Source organism: Motacilla alba, chromosome 5 (assembly GCF_015832195.1).
Source record: "Motacilla alba alba isolate MOTALB_02 chromosome 5, Motacilla_alba_V1.0_pri, whole genome shotgun sequence".
NCBI lineage: Eukaryota > Metazoa > Chordata > Aves > Passeriformes > Motacillidae > Motacilla > Motacilla alba.
The window spans coordinates 7,621,119-7,642,621 of NC_052020.1; the positions used below are offsets into that span (position 1 = coordinate 7,621,119).

At 42.3% G+C, this 21,503-nt stretch overlaps 1 protein-coding gene across 13 annotated transcripts in view; it reads right to left on the minus strand.

Moving 5' to 3' along the window:
• Positions 1 to 21,503, minus strand: part of SHANK2 (SH3 and multiple ankyrin repeat domains 2) — a 278,701-nt gene that overhangs the window by 161,125 nt on the left and 96,073 nt on the right. For 10 of the 13 annotated variants that reach the window (XM_038139490.1, XM_038139489.1, XM_038139488.1 and 7 more), the window contains 3 exons: positions 16,651 to 16,960; positions 11,956 to 12,125; positions 721 to 834 (listed from right to left, as the gene is read on the minus strand). In XM_038139490.1, coding sequence (XP_037995418.1) covers positions 721 to 834; positions 11,956 to 12,125; positions 16,651 to 16,960 — 594 coding nt within the window. Of the gene's footprint in view, positions 1 to 720; positions 835 to 11,955; positions 12,126 to 16,650; positions 16,961 to 20,325; positions 20,658 to 21,503 lie in introns of those variants that run through there. The other 3 variants (XM_038139492.1, XM_038139491.1, XM_038139494.1) reach the window with 3 other exon arrangements.

Consider the following 21,503-nt stretch of genomic DNA (forward strand, 5'->3'; position numbering starts at 1 on the left):
ATCAATAGATGATTTCAAACTGCATACACTCCTGGAGAACATTAATTATATTCTCAGAGCTCATTTATAATGAGCTTTTAATTAGAGAGGATGTCCTCACATCTTAATTCTTAAAAGCTGGGAAATGATGAGATGGTAGGTATTTCTTAAAATAACCTGCTTTAATGTAGATTATTTTTTTTATTATACCAGGACTATAAAGGCTCCTTGTTTAAAGTTACTTGTGGCAATACACATGTGTGATAAAGGAGGACTCCATTTCCTTTGCCATCAGTAAAGATGGGTATGGGACACCCCACTAAACGATGCCTGTTCTAGCATTCAGGGAAAGGTCAACAGGGCTGTGAACAAGAGCTAAATGCATTGTATGACTCCCTCAGACTTGGAGATGTCTGGCCAGGTTTTCTTCCCTTATTTATTTGTCTCATTAGACATTCTCCCTCTCTTTAGAAAATAAAAATCAACATAATCCTATACAAAATCTCTGCATACAGCTCTGTGTAAAAGCTTTGGTACTTCTCAGCATAGTTCCTCACAAGCAAGTCCGCTTGCTTGGACAGTAAAATCCAATCAATAAACCTACCTGTATTTTTTAGTTCAGCAGCTCAGCTTTATCCAATTCTCCCATTTCTAGCAGAGCACAAAGGCCCTGATGTGTCTGTTGGGCCAGACACATGGCATCTGTCACATTAGGGTTCAACAAGGGCTTGATGTGATTACCTGGTTTGCTTTCATTTGGTTTGCACTGAACTTCTTCCACACACTCTGCAGGAAACCAGCCAATATGTCCCCGGGTGCTGCCTTCCCAGAATCCACCTTCTCCGATGCTCAGCACTAAACAGGGCAGACACAGGCAGTGTTACACTTTGCCTCCTCACACAAACACACCATTTTTGCATTCCACCTTCAGTAACCCCTGAAGACTAGCAAACACTGTGCAATAACTAATGCTGGTACCCCCAAAACGGGCACAGAGTAACCTCTAAGCAGGACAATCCCTACTCAGTCTTTGTAACCACTCCCCAAATTATTTTTTTTTACCACAAGTTTCCTTGGCCTTCACACAATTGTTTCCATCTTCAGTGTTCTCACTGCTGGATTAATCAAGGGTAAATACATGGTAATTCCACTACCAAAAAACCACTGTCTTGTCTGCTGAAATGAAGTGCTGAACCCATTGTCAGATTGCACCCACACCGAAATGGATTTTAATAATACATATTTTGATGTCTCCTGCTTTTCCTGCCTCCTAAGGAAACATGTTATTTGATTTAGTGGGTAGCTCCAGGGATTTGCAATGCAGGTTGAATAATATGATTTAAGGGTTTGAATACACAGCAAACACTTGAACCTCCCAGAGGTGAGATCTACAATGGAGATGCCTTTTGAAACATTTCAATGATTTTTTTTCTCTATAGAAGAAAACAACAATATGGAGGAGAATGATTTGTTAATAGGAGAAGAGGTTTTTATCTGGCACTTCTAATTATCTTGATATTAATTCTAGGACTCAGAAAGGATTGTGACAAAAGCCTGAAGAGCAAGAATTTTATAAGTAAGCAACTGGAGGTGAATTATGGTGATGGAAGGACCCTAAATACTTGCTATGGTGTTTAAATCAGTATTATAGAAGTTCCTGCAAACCACTGTATGTTTACCATATGTTAGAGGACTATAAATCTACTGTTAGAGAGATGCCGTACATTAATATTGAAACAAAGGTGACACATCAACAAAACCAGGTTGATTGGGAATACGGATCAGACACACAGCACAGGTGCTCAGAGCTTCCCAAAATCAGCCCAGCTCCATCCACTGAGTGCCAGCTCAGCCCCAGCTGCCCCTGCTGAAAATCAGGGCTAATTAGCCCAAATCCATCTCTCTGCTGAGGGATTCCAGTACCTGGGATCCTGCCTCTGCAGGGTGTTTCAGTGCAGGAGAGACATAAAGGAGAGCTGTTTTGATGGTCTCCAATAGCAGCGCTTCTGGCACTGTTAAAACCTTGCCAGACTTTAAAACCCTGGTCCCTGCCTAGCTGCAATTGAACTCGGGATCAGCGCAGCTGCTGTCACGCAGGGGCACCGAAGCTGAACTTGACTTGCACTAGTACAGAGCAAGATGGAAATTAAATTAATCAGAGCCCCAGAAAAAAAAAATACAACAAAAAAATTCTTGGTAATGTGAAAGCAGTCTGGTTTGAGACACCAGGAGCTGTAAAACTGCATTTGAAAGTAAATGTTTACCAGCGTTTTTTTAATGCAACCCTCAGCTATTTGTGGTATCACTTAAAAAGCATGGCCATCTATTAACATAAACATTTGACAGCAAAATATTTATAAATACTTTTATAAACACTTTTAAGCCTTTTAATGCAGTGTATTCCAAGAGACAGATTCCATGAGCTCCACATTTACACACCACCACAGTAAGAAATACATACTAAGTCCCAGGAAACATCCATTAAGGAAAAGTCCTCCACCTGGATGGGTCCCAAATGCACAATTTGTCAAGCACCTTTCTGACATATATGGGAAAACCTATAACCTATAACTCCTATAAACCTAGCAAGTTATGGGATACTGGGGGAGGGCACTGACCTTGGATGACACCAAAACTCTACACTGAAAATTGAGCTGAATTAAAAAATGTTACCATGTCTTTTTTTAAAAAAAAATATAAACATGAGGCATAAGTAATGAAAAAATATGTTACTGTATTCCAGGTGTTGTTAAAAATACTTAAAGCCTGTGCACATTAACTAACACACATTGTCCATCTGATAATTCAGTGTTACATAAAACATCCTCTGATCATCCCCCAAATATAAATGGGGAATTCAGCAGTTTCCAATACATTTTTAACAATGGAACATCTGCTCACATAAGACAGCATTTCTTAGATATAAGATAAGGAACCAGGAAGACTTAATAACCTATATGTGTATATTAGAATCATTGTAGAATCATTGTAGAATCCGACTGTAGATTGGTTTAATTTCAGCCATAAAACAGAGTGTAGGACTCCAGCCAAAAGAAATTTCCAAATGTGAGACAGTGAGGTCCTATTGCCTGTAATTAGCTGCCTCTTTTTTCCTTTTTTTTTTTTTTTTTTTTTTTGAGAGGAGTTTTCAGCCCTGAATCTCAGTCCTGTATTTCACTCCACAAACTGGCAAGATGCTCAGAACAAAAACTACTTAGATAGTTGAGACAGACTTCCCTAATTTGGTATTTTATTAATCTGTCAGATCTGCTGACACTCCCAATTCCAGCTCTAGAAAGAGAGAGGCACTGTTAAGGAGGAAGTTGGGTATTTCAAAGCCATGGAGTGATTTCATGTGTCTGTGGCAGTAGCAGCTGATGCAAATCAACACTTTTGGGAAATGAAATTTGCCTTGGAAGACTGTCTGTGAGTGCAGGGTGAAAAGGGATTCCTACAGAGCAGAACCAGACCCACTTTAGCCCATTATTATATGAATTATTGAGTATTAGCCAACGCTAATAGCCAGAGCAAAGGAAAAACATGTGTAGTCCTGCCTGAAGACATAACATCCATGGAAAAGAAGTGGAAGGGTGAAATGAGTGCTGCAGCAATGCAGGCAGCCTTCAGCATTCTGGGAAAGACCTCCAGCTGGTCTTTCAGCTGGGGGCCAGCTGGAGGGCCAGGAGAAGGAGGAAAAGCCTGCTGGAGCTGCAAGAGGCACAAAGCTGACACAAGAGGCAAATGAGGGACAGCCCTGGGTTCCACTGATGTGCAGAGAGAGACAAATTGCTGTGGGTATGGGGGACAAGCTCATATTTCAATGCAGAAGTTGAGCCCTAGATGGTTCTGCATCCCCTAAAACCTTGAAATGATCTTCTCCCCCCTCACATGGTGCCATTAATAAGAAATTCTGCAGCATGAGCCAAGGCTATAATAAAGTATAGATCTATAAAAACTGGCAACACTTCACTCACTCCAAAGTGGAGAACTTAAAGGATAAATAGAAAAATGTAATTTATCTATTGTACCCAAGAATGGTTTTTTTAGAATGAGGCCTTCATTTCTATTTTTCCTCTCCCAACAGTGTTTAAGAGACTCACTGTAACAGATAATTTGTTACCAGCAAGAGATTTTCTAATCGATGTTTTCCCTGCTGAAGGACAAAACAATGGTAAATGGAAGGATAACTTTCCCGAAATTAATAATAAGGCTCTTTAATTTCCAGTGGTTTTCACTTTTCTTTAGGTAAAATCAAAAGGTGTGGTTGCTATGGCAAAAGCAGGTCAGATGCTCTTCACACACAACCTGAATTACAAAAAGAATCTGATGTTGTAAGAGTGAAATAAAGGTTCTTGTAACATCGGGAATCCTGGGACATCTTTTCACAACAAAAGTGTGGTTTAAAAGAGGAGTTGTGTCCAATTATATGAACAAAACTGCAAAGCAAAATTGGACAAGCACCAAACAAGTGGGTAACAGGAAAACATGGATAGGCAGGAGCTTGTATATTAATATCTTTAAAGCATTATACTTAAAATCAGTGAGATTCTGCCAGAAAATTAAATATATGGAACATTTTACAATATTATATATTATACAATTAATAGAATAGAGCATAGAATGCTTGGTCTCTTGCAAATTTAAGTCTATTGGCAATGTATCTATTGTCATTGATATTAATATAGCACACTAATCTCAAACAGATTAATTACTCAATATACCATCAAAATAATTTTAATCAAAAGAACACAGAATTTGTATCCTCCCACATTACAGCTCTCTCCATGCCCCAACAAGAAATAAAAGTATTTTTATCCAAACAAATTATGGTGATTACTATTTCTAAATTCCTTGTGATATTGAAATGCCCAGGAGCAAATTCTTCCAGGCAGCCTTATTTGCAAAAACGTCAAGGAAATTTAAAGCCAAATTCAGGCCAATGTCTTTACAGCTGTTACAGCCTGTACCTAAAATGTCTTTGTAATATCTAAATCAATTTTTATTGCTTGGATAAACTGCATTCTTCTTTATTGGGAAAATAAATAATCATATGGATTGGGAATGAGAGACCATATTCTGGGAAAAAAAGAACATTTCTGCAACCAGTAGGAAAAAAAAAAAAAGAAAAATCAACAGAATGAAAGTAAAGTAGAAAGTTGGAAATCCATTAAAAAAAAAAATAACAGCTGAACCAGCCTGTGCCAATGTAAAAACTCCGGGTTTGTGTCCCAAGGTAAAATTCATCTCAATTTTCTTCTTTGAAATACAGGAGATTTTTAATTTCTAATTGGTAGAGACCTAACTTTTTTCTCCCAGAAATAATTAACATTGTGATTTAGCCTTTTCCCTTGCTGAAATGTCTGCTGTCTGACGTAAATTTTCAGAATTATTTGTCTTTGGCAGGAAAGCTTCCAAATGACAGACAATCTGTGCAGGAATACTTATTAGAGGCTGTGGTGTCTCATCCCTGGATGTGTCCAAAGCCAGGGATTGGGATTGGATGACCCTTAAGGTCCATCCCAACCCCTAAAAACATCCTAGGATTCCATGATTCTTTGATGAAAGCAGACTTTACGAACAACATAAATGAAGGTCAGCATGAGTTACAACTTAATCATGCTCTCTCAGGGATTTCTCTGACTCTGTTCCTCTGCCCCTCCTGGCTCCTGACAGCAATCCCTCCCTCCCTCAGTGAGGGATGCTGAGCAGGATCTGGCTGTTTTGTCCTCTGGGCAGGCTGGTTCTGGCTCCAAAAGATGCCATCGAGTGAGCCTGACAGAACCTGAGGTCGGAACAGCAGCATGGGGAGGAACTCAGTGCCCCTCACCCTGCTGCCAGGCACTGGGAGGATTCCAGCACACACACAGACCTTCCTGGGCACTACACCCCAGTCTGGAAGGGAAGCCCAGTGTATCTGCAGTTAATGATTCTGGCTAATTGACCTGAGCAATCAGTCTGGGCTGTGGCCCTACAGACATTTCTTGCGGTGGAGAAGGAAATGCAGCAGCTCCTTCCCAGCTTGAGTTATGGGAGCTGACCAAACAAGAGAGACGAGACAGAGATCCTGACTTCAAACACCTCTTCACCTTTTCTCACCTCTGCTTTCCCAGGAAAGAAACAGTGCAAACAAGCACTTCAGGACAAGAACCTCGGGGTGAGAAGATGACTGGGGCTACTAACAGAGCAGCCACTCTCTACGTCAATCCTAGAAATACAATAAGCTGCACGTAATCCTCTAAATCTGAGGAAATATGGCTCAGTTGAAATAGAACTGAGTGAGCTGTGCTGTTCAACACTTGGCCCTCTGTGGGAGCTTTTTCCCCTTGCCATAAAGTTTCTATGAAGATCACCTTTTCCCTCATATTTAGGTGTCTATGAAATAGTTTTGAGATAGTGAGGGAGAGATGAAAACAGTGTCAGAAATCAGTCTGCACTGATCTGAGTTTTGGTCAGAAATCACACATTGCAAAATTCCACCCTCTGATCCCCAGCTCTGCTGAGGAAGGTGTGGTCAGAGTCAAGCTTGCCTTTCTCCACAGTGATGCCCAAACTTGAAATCAGAGAAATTCAGAGAGAATTAATGGAGAAGGGGCCTCAAGCCAACCTAGATGCAGAGCCTGGAGCATTGTGTTGCGCCACATTGGTGCACTCACAGCTCCTCTCTGACTCCTGGTGCTCCCTGTCCCCTGAATATTCCAGGCCAGTTGCTGACTGCTCAAGAAAGGATGTGTTAAAGTAACCAAGCACGATGACAGGGGATTTGTGGATGCTTTTACCTCCTGATCCCTTCCCATGGCCTCTGACAGCAAAGGGAGCTCTCCTGCTGGAGCAGGAGCAAATCTGGGTCTTTGTTACATTTTGACAGCACCACTCTGTCCGGCTCTTCAGGCACAAGCAGCCTGAAGGAATGAGCCAGGATAGGAGCTGTGATGAGCCACAGTTTATCATGTTAGAAGCTGAAATCAAACCATTCAAATCAGGAGACAGAAAGGGAGCAAAACAGACCAGTGAACCTGGGTAAGATTAATATTCTGTTTCACATTCATTTCATCCTTCATGTGAAAGAGCAGCTGAACAATACCTTGCAAACCTCTCAGGTTCAATTTTGCTGCCACACTTACCCACACAAGGTACAAAATGCTCTTGAAGAAACAGAACAGCCTTTCTGAGGCTCTTCCCTTCCCAGTATTTTGTTTACTAATCTAACAAGTGCAAAAGCCCAGGAGACCAACTTTCCTCCTGCCCACAAGCACTGTCTGTTGGCAATATCTTTGAGCACAGCAGGGGTTTAATAATCTTTCTTTTTCAAAATGACTTACAAGTGGATTTCACAAGAAATGAAAATGTTAGTGATATATTTGGATTGCCCTGCTGGCTGAGATCACGCTGAAATAAAAGCAGAGTCACAAGGGTCAGTATTTCTGCTGCACAGAACTACTGACTTCCTGCCCAGAGCAGATGCTTGAGCTGCTGCTGCTGAGTTACTCCTGCTCCCCTGACCCTGAGGAATGGAGCTGAGCTGCATTTGGGTTTACCACAGCCCCGCTGTGATGTGCCTGCACCAGAGGTATCTCAGAGGGCTTGTGGAAGTCTGTTGGAGCATATTTGAGATACTGAAATAACTCCCTGTTTTTCCATACACTGGGCAATAGAAAAGGCTGAGAGAGCTGGGGGGGGGGGGGCAGCCTGGAAAGAAGAAGGATCTGGGGAGATCATGAAAAACAAAGCTGTGAGCAGGGTGAGACTTCAAATGCTCTCAAAGTATTTGAATCAGGTGGGTTTTTTTCTTTCTAAGTCAGTGAAGGATAGTTCACGTGCATTTTAGGTATGTTTTAATATAACCCAAACTTTGAAAATAATTCTGATTTTTTTTTATTTTTGAAGGGACCAGAGCCTGTCTGCACCTGGAACTCAGACCTGTTACCTTCCCAAAAACCTTCTCTACTGTTTAATCTTCATGGACAGGAAAACTGCTAATTTGCTCACAAAGAGTTTTTTGAGCATTGCATTCTGAGTTTTGCTATCAAAGAGATCACTTAATTTCCAGTGCAAGAATTCAAAGTAGGAACACAAAAGCTGATTCAAATTCATTTTGCAGATATTTTATACGTGTTTGTGTGCATTTGGATTGTAGCAGATTCATTGCTATGAACTTTCAGATAAAGAAGGAAGAAGGAAAAAAAATATAAAACCAAAATATTATAAGTGTTTCAGTGAGGAATCAAACTAGGCCTCCTTTATTTATGTGAAAACATAAGATTAGGGCAGTTCTGGTATAAATAAAGATATCAGATTTATTTCTGAAAGCAGCCATGGCTCCTCTCTCATGAGTGGCAGACACACAAATGATGTCAGTGTGTATGACTAACAACTAAAAATACAGCAGGTATTTTTGTACAGGCTATGTAATTTCCGATGAATACAAGAGCATTTTGTTTAGTTTACATTTCTTTGAACCTTGCCCATTCACAGATTTCTCTGAGCAGTTTCCTTGTATCACAAACTGTGAACTATTGTCACTGTTGCACTTCTACTAGTTTTAGAAAGAAAAAAACCACCATGCTTCATCTCCATCTGATGAAAACATCTGATTTTTCATCAAGACTTTAGGAATTCATCCCTCTCTGTGACCCTTCTAATTCTGCCAAGTTCAAAAAGAAAATCCATAAAAACATTTCCCAAGTAATCCCTTTCTCTAATATGTTGTTCTGGGTTTTTATCCCTGCAATAAATGCCTCGCTACATCTTTGCTGTGATTAGTCCCATGGGATGTACTCGTGATGAGCATCTCCCCGGGGTCAGCCTGAGCACCGCCAGTGCCAGGCCACATTTGAACTCCCCTGAGCGACCCAAGAGCCAGGACTTGGGCATCAGTGTCTTACACAGAACAGTGCAGGCACCAGGCTGGCAGGGGAGAGGGGCCAAGACAAAGCTTTTCCATTTCTCAGTGAGGATAAAATGTTTCCAAAGTGAAGGAAAAATTGAATTCCATAGGGTTTAATATTCTCCCATTTCCTCCAAGTACAGCACAGAGCAAGTTGCTAAACCCCAAACAGGCTGAGCCATGGTCTTGCTAAGTCTGTAAAAGACAGAAAATACATCCAGTACCAAGAATTCATGCTCAGGAAGAGGAAAAAATGCAGTATCTCCTTATAGTCAGCAGTTCTGGCACTCCCACAGCACTGAGGACTCTGAGTTCTACTGTCTGTGCTTTTGGAGGATGGAGAGGGAGCCCATCCTGCTCACATGGAGTAATTTTTTTTTAAACATCACAGAATCCTGGAATAGTTTAGGCTGGAAGGGACCTTCAAGATCATCTTGTTCCAGCCTTCTCCCACTGAAAGGGTAACCTTCCACTATCCCAGGTTGCTCCAAGCTCTGTCCAGCCTGGCCTTGGACACTTCCAGGGATGAGGCAGCCACAGCTTCTCTGGGCCACCCGTGCTAGGGCTTCACCCCCTCTCAGGGAAGAATTTCTTCCTCAAATTTAGTCTAAATCTACCATCTTTCAGTTCAAAGCCATTGCTGCTTGTCTTATCACTACACTTATTGTCTAGCAATAATTACATTTTGACTGAAACGGGGACGGGAATCCAGATTTAATTGGACCTGGATTTTTGGCACAAAAAGTTTGAGCAGCTTCTTGGATACTGTTACACAACAGAGACCTCTTTAAAGCACCACTGTCTTTTCCCTGCAGTCTTTGTTCTCTCCATGACCTTGCCGTGTTCATTCTGACATATTTTTTGCTGCAGCTGAGGAACCATTGACATGGTAACACGAAATAGGATTTGATCTTGTCCTGGAAGTTTTCCCTTTGATTAGCTCTGGGAGCCTGTCACACACTGTTCCAGCCCTGCCATGCAAACAGCCTTAAATTACATTTCACAAGGTTTCATCCTTGGGAGTAGCACTGACAATCCCTATGTACACTTGTTTTTTCCCCAAACCCTCTCCAAAAGCAGGCTGACATAGAAACCTCGCCAGACTTTGCTGCAGCAAAGTTCTCTAAAATGCTTCAAAACAAATGGACCTGCAAAAACTCTGCCAGATTTCAATTCAGTGTGCAAATCAGGTACTTGAAGCTGAAAAAATAATCCCTGCAGGAATGATTTGATGTAGGATGAGCACATCCCCCTTTTAATGGCAGTAATAATTAATGCATTACTTTCAATAAATTTACATTTTCCCCACAAAGAAAAAACCCCAGCCATAATTCCATTTTTTATTTCAGCATTTAGAGTGTCCCCCCCAAAATCACTGGTCTCACATTTAGGCTACACTGTTTTATGAAAACATGAAAAGTGGACTAATTCCTTCCTGTAATGTTTTCCAGTGACTGTTACTGTAACTTAGAACCAAGGGCTCCTAAATTATTTTTTAAAAACATTAAACATTTCCTTGAAATTTAAATCCTTTATTCTGGGACTATTTTTGCATATAATAGTCTCAAAACCTAAGATAAACCACCTGCCAAATAGGGAATGCCTCTAAAGTATTCAGTATTCCAGGCAACCTGTTGCAGGGTTTCTTCTTTTGCCAGGAAACACAATTTCTGTCTTGTCTTTTCCCAGAACTGCCCAGAGTTGTCTTATTCTGGTGAGAAGAACCTATGTGGTGGATATTCCGTCCTCTACGTAAACAGAATATTCCTGCATCCTTAAATCCAAGAGGACAACTGAACATCTCTGTGTCCAACACCTGCCATGGAACAGCCACCCATTCCTTGTCCATTGACACCTGCCAGACCCCTGTGAGCACTGAGAGGAGAAAGTTATTTAGTACCCCCAAAATTTCATCCTAGTTCTTGCGCACTATGAGATCATAATCACTGCTTCCTACCTGAACAGGGAACAACCTTGAGAACTGCAAAATTATCTTCTCAGCCCTACAGACTCTAAGTTTAACCTTCTCGCTTCATCCTTGCATTTAAAATTAACTTTGCATGTTTTACCTTTAAGTGCAGCACCCTTCAAATTTCTGTCTTACACCTTCTGAGGGCTGGAGTTAACAGAAATTATTAAACTGAAAAACGCTTCAGAATCAGTACATCCAAAAATAAAAATGCAAAAATACCTTCTAATGGCTCCCTATTTTTTTTTCCCAGCTTCTGTTTGCAGGCTCAAGGGAGGAGGTATTTGAAGTCTTCCTTTGTGAGATAAGTAGTTCCCTTTGCAAGAAAATTTGCAGCTGCTTAACACTTTTATTTAGGACACTGAATTTATTCCCTTTTGTTTGATTTCCATAACTGATGTTTGATTTGTATGTGTCCAACACAAAGTCTCTTTTATTCTCTTTTACCTGGATGTGCAAAACCACAGCCTCACACCTCACTCTGGGGAAGGTGAGTCCTGTACACTCTAGCTCCCATTTTTTTCAGCTGTACCTGGATGTATTGACTGCCTTCAAAGCAATAAAAAAGCTTGGCCTTGAGTTAAACCTGGTCTTAGCATGTAATTGCAGCAGTGAACAGAAATTTCACATGCACCACCATGCTTCCTCTAAAATTATATTTACAGGAGGTTCTCCCTACCCACTTATCCCAAGTCCCATGAGGGGACATTTTCTACTTAACCAATTAAATGTTCCTGGAGGAAAGGGCCTGAAGCAGAGCTGACCTTACCCCCATTCCCTTCCTGAGCTGTTTAGATAGCTGACAGGTTTACAACCCCTTAAAGCCCTGGAGCAGTGCCTCTGGAATGGCTCCAGCAGCAAATTCCCTGCCCCGGGTTAGAGAAAATGGTGCTATTACTGCACTGAGTTGTGAGCTGTGGCAGCACTTTGAAGGCAGTTAAAGTAGCAGCTAAATATGCATTGGTTACAAAACAGAACCAGGAGCAAAATACCCTGCAAAGAGACAAATGCATAAAAGCACTTTCACCACACAGATTATTGCCACCCGTGTAAAAGAGAATTTTTACATAAAATTCCCACCTAGCAGGAGAAAAGGTTGATTCCAAACGAATTAGGTGCTCACCTTTGACTCTATCTCCTTTGTGCAGGTGAATTTCCCCTTCCCCTTGAGGTTGATATGGCTTTACAACAATAAAAAGTCTCCCAGGGACAGCACTGTAGAGCTTCCTTTTGGGACCCTGATAATCCAAGGCAGACAGAGTATCTTTGTTGGCACTGGGACTGTAAACGGCACTGGAAATTGAAATGAAAAATCATTAGCAGCTCATTCAAAAGGAGAAAGTTAATCATTTACCATCACATTAGCAAGATGAAATTAAGCAGTGAATAACAAAACTGTCTCCCAGTAAGACATCTAACCCTGCAGAAAAAATACCAATCAGGAGCTTTTAAGGGTTGAAATCTTTCAGTATGAAACATGATCAATATTCACCTGACCATAATGGCCTAGAACAGAAAACACACAACATTAAAGCTTTTAGTTTTTCCACAAATTAAACTTGCACATTCCTAGGCCCTAATTAAATTCAAAATTTATATGCCCATCATACATTCCCAGCATGTCAATTTGTCAGAGGGACTTGAAAATGTCTGTATTTACAATTCTTGGGAATGGATATCTTTGTAACACAGAGTGAACAAGTGAGATCACTGAATTATTAACTAAATGGACTGAATAATCAAGTTACTTCACTGGCCCAAGGTTAAATTTAGATCTGCACAAAGCCTGGTACTTGTAGTTAACATTTTCCAAATGATCATTTCTTCTGGATGGCAATCACCAGTGAACCCAGAATGTGCCCAGGAGAGCCACAGGTCACCACCACCCCACAGTCATAGTGTATAAAAAAGGAATTGTTGAGAGGTGGTGAACAATACATAAGATCACTCTTAAACCTGTGGGGAAACGAGTGAACTGTCAAAAAGATATGAAAAGAGAAAGAGGCAAATACTAAAGAGGGTGGGAAACCTACAGGATAGATTGTAACAAACTTGCAGTAGACTAGCAGTCAACTTCAAAAAACCCCAAAGCATAAAAACTTGCAGTCTTAACCAAAGTCCAGAAAAGGAAAACATTCATGAGAATGAGGAATATTAATAGAGTTTGATAGGGAAAAGTTAGGCTACCAAAGGAAGAAGGGTGATTTAGTGGTGGTTTGGCATTACAACACTCTGCTTGCCTTCATGTAAGAAAGCATCTCAAACTGCTTTAAGCAAAATGAAATACAAAGGCTGGGGTCTGCTGAGTTTTCACCTTTTTTTTTTTTAATCAATCTCCTACCAAAATGGGAGCCAGTAAGTCAATAGGTTCAGAAGTCTGATAAAAACCCATACCTATAGGATCTTTCCTATCAGGAACATTCCTGTTTTCCTGCAGTAACCTCTTCACCATTTGGAATTGCATGCCCCTTTCACCTTGTTTTGTTCTATTTCTGTGAAGGGATGCTGCTAATGGTAAGCCCTGCTCAGGAGTTTAGAAGTGAGCTCTGCTTGCATGTCTGTGATGGAGTTTGCACCAGAGACCTCAGCCAACTCTCACAGTTGTTTAAAGAAAGCCTGGAAAAGATGACATTCAGATTTCAGTTCTTTTGCTCCATTCCTTTTTCCTTACAAGTGGAGGAACAGTCATCACCATAAAAAAAAAAAATCCAGATCTATAAACTATAGCTACACATCTGATTTCCACTTGTATCAAGCTGTGTTTCTGCCTAGTCTGGTGGCAGCTATTCCCAGTGTTATCTCCCAGCATCTACTTTAACTGTGAGCACAGAAGATACATTCATTTTCTCCCTCACTGAAAGAGAAAAGGGAAATGGCACATTAAACCCACACAAGGAATGCAGAACTTCTTAGGCAACAGGCTCACTAATGGAAATCAGGGCTGCAACGTGGGGTGAGGGACTTTTTAAAAAGAGATCTTTCCTCTCCCTTGCTTGTCCCCAGCGTGGGCTCCAAGCCCAGCAAGTGCCATGCCAGGAAGGAGCAGGAGGAGGATGCAGAGATTTCAAGAGAGGTGTAGACATGTTTCCCTCTCAGCCAGAAGAAGGTGGCCATCCTTGGCAGCTCAGCCCTCACTGAGGCTGTGTTGGCACCTCATTCACTGATTTCTGTGGGGTCAGTTCCACACAAAGGCTGTCCCTTTCCCTTCATTCCCAGCTTCCCCGCTGCCAACCACTTTGCTGTGAAGAGCAACAGCCTTGTGAGAATCAAGAACAGTTTGGCTTGAAAGGGACCTTTAAGAGCATCCATTGCCACCCCCTGCCATGGGCAGGGACACCTTCCACTGGACCAGGTTGCTCCAGCCTGGCCTGGGACACTTCCAGGGATGGGGCAGCCACAGCTTCTCTGGGAAGTCTCTTCCAGTGACTCACCACCCTCTCAGGAAAGAATTTCTTCCTAATATCCAATCTAAAGCTCTCCTCTTTCAGTTTGAGAAGACAGAACACCTGAGTCACACGGGCTGCAAAGGTCACAAGAACCCCTTCCAGCATGGCTTTCCAGCACCTCTCCACAGCACAAATCCCAAGACCTCATCAACCCTTTGTCACAGTCTGACCTTCTCCATCACTGTGCCCCTTCTGGCTGCTTCTGCTCTACAACCCAACCTCCTGCTCTGTCAAAAAGGGCTTTTCCATCTCAGGGGAGCAACAGCTTCGTGGTGACTGTTATTATTTGCAAATAATAAGCAGAGACAGCAACAGTTCCCACATTCAGCTAACAGTAAGTAGGTGGTCATGCAGTTAAACAAAATCTGTGAGGAAAGTGTCATATAAGGTGCCATTCCTGACTGCAAAATGGGCCTGTGGCAAGAAAAGGCATTATTTGCAGGGAAAAATTATATGTATAAATCCTTTTAGTTGTTTTTAAGTTTAGAGAGCCTCCAGCTCTCTTCTCAGTTCTTGTATGTACTCTGGACTTCTCTGAAACAAGTCTTGGTGTCACAGAAGGAGCTCTGCAGCTGGATAGCAGTTTCAGCAGCTGTGATGCTGATGCACTAAGAGAAAGACCAAAATTTTATATCCACAAACTCTCAGGCATTAAATTGGTTCCCATTGTCACCTGAGTTACTTTTCAGAAAGGGAAGAGGAAAGCGGTTGAACAAAGTCAAAGCAAGTAAATGTTTGCTTAATCAAAAAAAAATTCTAATTGTTACCCCCTGCTCAAAGGATTGTTTATACTTCTAGAAGTTGAAGTGTGTTATCCTAGGAACATTGATGAAAATGCACTTTTTATCCCATTCAGCTAAAATAATCACTGACTCTAAGGTAGGACATTCCTCTCTGGTGGCATCAGCAGAATCCAGCGGAACAGAAGAACACTCTGAAAGGAACCTTACGATCTCCTCACTTCAACTCCTCATCCAGTTGAAGCCTCATTACAGATAGATCCTGAGCTGTTACTGGGCTCTGTGAGGAAATGCACCCAAATTATACCCAAATGAGCTTTTGCCATTATTGTAACACACAACAAAGCAAGATGAGCTTGCTTTGCTACATGAAACCACTGGCATATGGAATCTGTATCCCTGTCCTTCCCCTTAATTTCACTCTTTCTTACATGCCAGACAATTTTGTCTCACAATTCACCAGATCCCCCCTGTCCCACAGTATTGTTTCCATCACAAACACTGCCTGGCAGTTTGGCCAGGGAGAGCAGAGGAACAGGCAAGGTAACAGAGGCACTGTCAGCTACATAATATTTTGTTTCACTGACTTGAAAACTCCACTGAACATCCCTAACACCTACAAACAGCAAAGAGAAACCAACAGCTGCATTTCTTGACAATGCCCAGTTCCTTTTCTATTCTGAACAGCAGACATATAGATGGATAGATAGATAGATAGATATAGATATAGATAGATAGATAGATAGATAGATATAGATGGATAGATAGATATAGATATAGATATAGATGATATAGATATAGATATAGATAGATAGATTAGGAAACAGGACAGACAAAGCCTGATTTTCAAATGAGGACTGAGTCGCATGTGTTTGGCCAAAACCTGTGAGCTCTGGTTCTCTCCAGCAGCGCTCAGCTCTGATGTCTCCCAGCCTTTTTGCAGCACTTTAACTCCTTGTCCTGGTGCAGCTCCATCTCTTTCACATTTGATAGGATTTCCTGAGTCCAGGGCAGTGCCTTCTCAAAGCTGCAGCCCCCGTAAGTGATCAAACTTAGCCCCAGCCCTCCACTTTATTCCATGGTTTACAATACCTACATGACTCTAATTAGTCAGGATTTGCTCTCCAGTGGGACAGAGCTGCAGGATATTTGCCCAGAATGCCTGCTAGATCACATTACTCCCTCTATTTCACTCTTTGGTTCAGCACACACCTACAGAAGAGAGAACCTAAACAGCCTCTGCTCCATCACTCATGAGCAGCTTTAACACAGGTTCCAGGCATGACCAACAGTTCTGTGAAGGGACCAGGTATCCCAGGAACAGTGTGCTTCACTGGCAGATACAATCCTTATTTCAGCTATGGGAAGATGTGCAGAGCCAGCACCTTGAGCTGGAGGTGCAAACTCTGTGTTAAGTCACTGTGAACTTGAAAGTCTGCCTGGCTGCTGGAGCTCTGTGAGGAAACAGCTGGCTTTAGGGCTTCCAGTTAAAATATTTCCACTTGGGCATGGTCCACTGTGCTGAGAATGAGTAACTATACATTCCAGAGAGTGCAAATAACATAAAGGGATATGGCAGGCCAGCATGGTGCCTTTGGGGGTCCCTCGTGCTGTGAAACAGCCAAAGCTCACCTGATGTGCCTGTGCTGCTGCCTCTTGGCATCCTCTCCCAGCCTGTTGAGGGATGGCGAGCGGCTCCGGGAGGACGGAGTGTAACTCCCCACAGTTTTTACAGTTCCATTGGGATTATTCTGCATCTGTTGGAGCAGGTGAGGGGAAAGGCTGCGGTGTGAAGAGGCAGAGGAGGAGGCTGACCACTCGGGGAGGTTGTTGATGTTCAGGTTGTTGTCGCTGTTGGAGCGGAGCAGGATCCGGGGGGCTGCCAAGGTGCTGGGAGGCCTCCTCCTCCTGTTGGAGTAGGTGGGAGCCTCCCTAAAGGGCACTGTGCAAAGAGAGACATGGAGGGTGATCTCAGATGATTTCACATTCATGTGTGTTTACCACCACATGCAACATATGGCATTGTTTCTTCTGCAGAGACAGAAACTCCACCTTGCCAGCAGAGCTGATCAAATTATCTTTAGAACATCATTAAATCAAAAGCAACAGAGCAACATTAACCTGTTTGCTGGCTTGAATACACGGTGAGGCAACACCAGTGCCCTGAGCCTGCTGAACACTCTGAACTGTGCTCTAGGAAATGGGAAACACCTCATTATTGCCAAGTTTGAGGCTCAGAAAGTTCATTTTCCTGCTGTGTTGTCACATTCAGTCAGAAAGGAACAGAACAGGGCTGCCCAGCAGAATTCCTGATGCATGGACTTGCAGTTTCCATCCCCCAGTTGGTACCCAAACCGGTCCAGGCCTAAGTTCACGTTCAGGCCTAACCTGAAATCTGTGAACAGTCACCTTATCCCCATCTTGCAGGTTAAAAATCGAGGACACGGCTTCCTGTCCTGGCAGAACTCTATTACACTGCTGCAATCCCCAGGCATTCCCCTCTTTCTAATCCTGGCATTCCTACCACATCCATTACTATGGTATATAGAGCATATTACCCCAGGGTAATACACTGGCTCCGTCACGTGCCACGTCCCAGAGGGAACACCAGGATATCCAAAGGCTCCAAGAAACTCCTTAATGAAAGAGCCACAACACAAAACAAAGCAAAGGTGACACAAATCTAACTCAGAGCAGAGGGTCCAGCCCTCCATGCGTGCTCCTGGTACACACGAGCGTTCACACCATTTTCCAGATCTCCTTTTCCCACTCTAGTGGGTTCAGTTTGTCCCAAGTGCAACTTAGAAGGCAAATTCCCTCATAAAAAGGCACCCAGTTAGCAGCAGATGTGATAGAATTTCCTGCCCTGTCATAGAGGAACTGACCCCAAAACCTCATGCTGGCCTTGATCCCCATTATTGCAACTGCCCTCATTAATTTCTCTCGGTGGAGCTCATGGGGTCACAGGACCTGAGCCAAAGTGCACAGATTTACATCCAAAAAGTCACAGTGGCATAACTAACAAAAGGCAGCCAGGCATTATCCTGAGGGCTTCACTGAGTTGCTGTAATTCTCAAAGAAAAAAATCATATGTAAATTGGGAAAGAAGACCCACAAAATATCATCCTTCATGTCTGAAGTGCCAGTAAGTGCCATTTATAAAGAGCCAGAAATGTCTACTCATTCAATACCCTTCAAAACCACACAAAAAAACAGAATAAGAATGTCTGTCATACTGTGCAAGTAAATAAATTCACATAAATATGAATATAGATAGGAATCAATCTGTCCTGCCTTGAAATAGAGCCCTTAATTGAGAGAACAATGCAAAATTTAAGGTTTCAGTGCAAAACTGAGAGCATATTTATAGCATAAAATAGAGATGGAACTGCGAATAAAAGAATGGTTTGTATCACTTTCACCGGAGTCAGTTTATGATTACAGTTTATCAATTACAATCCTGAATATTTTACAAGAACATCCTTTGTATTTCCAGTGAGCTGAAACTTCCTCTAGTAAACAACTCGGCAACATCTGAACTACCAAACACGGGAACAGCGTGCACAGAAAGGGCTTCAATTCATTGCCATGCTTCCTTTGAAATAAGGGAAATAGCCCTTAAAAGCTTTAAATGGGAGACAGCACACAAGTCCAATGCTCATGCTAGAAACTAGAAGAAACTCTGGATAATTTTCCTGGCATTTCAAGTTTTTTCCCATTCCATATTTCTTTAAGGTTTCAAAGCAGCCGAGGGTGTCATGAGAGCACCTTGGTGCTTCAGATGTCACAGTGGAAGCCCCAGTTAGCGCTAACTTACAGCAAACTCACAGCACTTATCTCCAAAACTGGCACAGACAGACCCTTAGGTCGATGTGCGGGGCAGAGATGCAACATTTCTACATTCCTTTATTTTTGACATATGGAATACAGCTCCAGAAAGCACTTCCTTGAAGATGGGGATCTTTCCCAGGTACAACAAAGCAGAATTCAGTCAAGGTGAAAACACACAAACTGAGTACAGGGGATGTTTGGCACATTCAGGTTTGCTACCAAAAGGTCTAATGCCGTTCCCCTAGGTCACCAAAGTTTGCCTTGGATTCAGTAAAAATTGGGTCTGACCTTTAGATTTCAATTTCTCATTAAACTGAAAGCAGCCTGCCCAGCCCTTCCAGCCACAGGCTGAGAAAACAAAAATCCTGCCAGCGTTTTGGGAATGTTTACTGGGACTCTGGAGAGGCTGGTGGAGTCCCTGCTGGTGGGAGGGGGAGGGAGGACAAGGACAGGGTGCCAGGGCACAGTGACAGCACGGACGGAGAGCTGCAGGGCACATCTGTACTGACAGATTGGAGAAACCACCCTCCAGGCACCAGAGGAAAGGAAATCTTTTTCCCTTACACACCTCAGGAGCGTTTCACAAGCCCATTTAAGAGTTTAGCTTTTGTTTTGCTATTAATGTTCTATTCTTGAGGAGAGAACTACAAGCAAAATTAGCCTTTACTACAGGAAATAAACAGGGAAGGGGACAACTAATTACACCAATTGATGCGTGTCTAACACAAATCTTTTATAGAAAGAGTTAAAAATAAGCATTTCTGTGCCTGAAGTGATTAATATTCCACCCAACTGTTTCTTTTCCCCAGCAATCTGCAAACTGTAAGTGGGTGGGTATTTTTTTAGCTGCTTCTTATCAGCATTATTTATATTATTTTCACAATTAAAAACAAGAACTACAACAAAAATTATGAAATGCAAATGCCCATGCTTTAGTCCCTGTTGGATTTTGCTTTCCTCCCCTAATATTTCACCACATTTCAGAACTGCAAGAATAACTGTGGCAAAACTTGCTTGGGAAAACACTTAATATAAAATGACATGAAAATGCCTGAACCAATTCCATGCCCCAAAAGTTTAAATTTATCATCCCTAAAAGCATACTTGAAAGTACCACATAATCCTTCCTCCAGCTCTCTGAATTCTATTCCTGGCACTTCATACATCTGAAGGTGCAATTCAGCACCATTCACTGACAAAATTCACCTAGGAAAATCCTTCCACGTCTCCAAATGCATTTCTTAGGGAACAAAAACATTTTTATAACTACTTGATACTTCCGAGAAAATCCTAAAAGGAATAAAGTCACATCCAGCTTTAATAACCACTTGCCTAAACGGACTGTCTAACATCAAATAATTTTGAAAAAGAAATCACAAGAATTGATTAATTATAGAGTCACTAAGCTCATCATATTAAATGTACACAAGAAAACACCAGTCTGAAACATCAAAGTGTTCTGCTTTCATCGCTTACCTTCTTTCTTTGTGAAGGCATTTAACAAAGACTTCATTTTCCCTTTTTACTTTAGCAGCAATCCCCTCATTATATAACCTTTGCAGGCAAGAAAGAGGCAAAAAAAGATTTAAAAAAATAAAAAATAATAATATTAAAAAAAAAACCAAAACCAACAATCAAGCTACCCAATTTCTATGTGTTCAGGCTGGCTGCACCCTGACATAAGCAGCAGGTTTCTGGGCAGTGTGGAATTGCGAGCATAGCTGGGCATGCAGTACCCAGCGTTCTGGTGACAAAGCCCACCCCACATTCTGTCTGTCAGCTGGGAGCCAACTGTGCACAGACTGGAGCTGCTCAAAAAAAAAAAAAAAAAAAAAAAAAGGAAGGAAGGAAAGCGCTCCTGCTCTCTCTCGCAGCATTAGTCATGTGAACCTGCCGCCGCCACAGCCCCGCAGAGCAGACGCTGCTCCCGCTCCCCAGCCCGGCTGCGGGAGCGCCGCGGGACCGGCAGCTGCGGGGCCACACATTCCCCTTGCCCGGCGGGAGAGGAGCTGGAGCAGCCGGGGCTGGGCACGGGAAAGCCCGGCCAGGGCTGGGAGCTGCCGGGGACCTGCCTTTCGCTCTCAACTTGCACAGCTGCCTCTCGGTGCTCAGAGCATCCCGCTGGTTATCCGCTTGTTGCTATTTATGCGCTTGTTGCTGTTTGCTCACTTTTTGCTATTTATTTCCTTTTCCCTATCTGTTTCCTTTTCACTAGTTCTTTTCCCCCATCGATTTCCCCTTCCGCTCTTCGCTTTTTGCTATTTATTCCCTTTCCCCTATTTACTAATTAATTTATTTATTTCTTCCAAAGGACCAATCTGAGGAGAAGCACCAATCGCCCCAAGCTTCACACAATGACCACGTTAAGGATCTGGAGCCAGACCTGCCACTACACAGAATCTCTCCGCTATATTCCTGTATTCCAGTTTGAAACAGAGGGGGTTATACAAGCACAATCATTCTCCCCTCCCCTTCCATTACGCTGGAATAAAAGAGAATTTCTTTTTGGACAGAGTAAGAATACCAAAAAAAAAAAAAATTGACCAATCTCATTTCGAAAATTCGATGCAGATGCCAGGAAACACAAGATATAACCAGAGAAGTTTGAAAGTCCTAATTCTGAATGAAAAAGAAAAGCGGGGATAACTATGCGT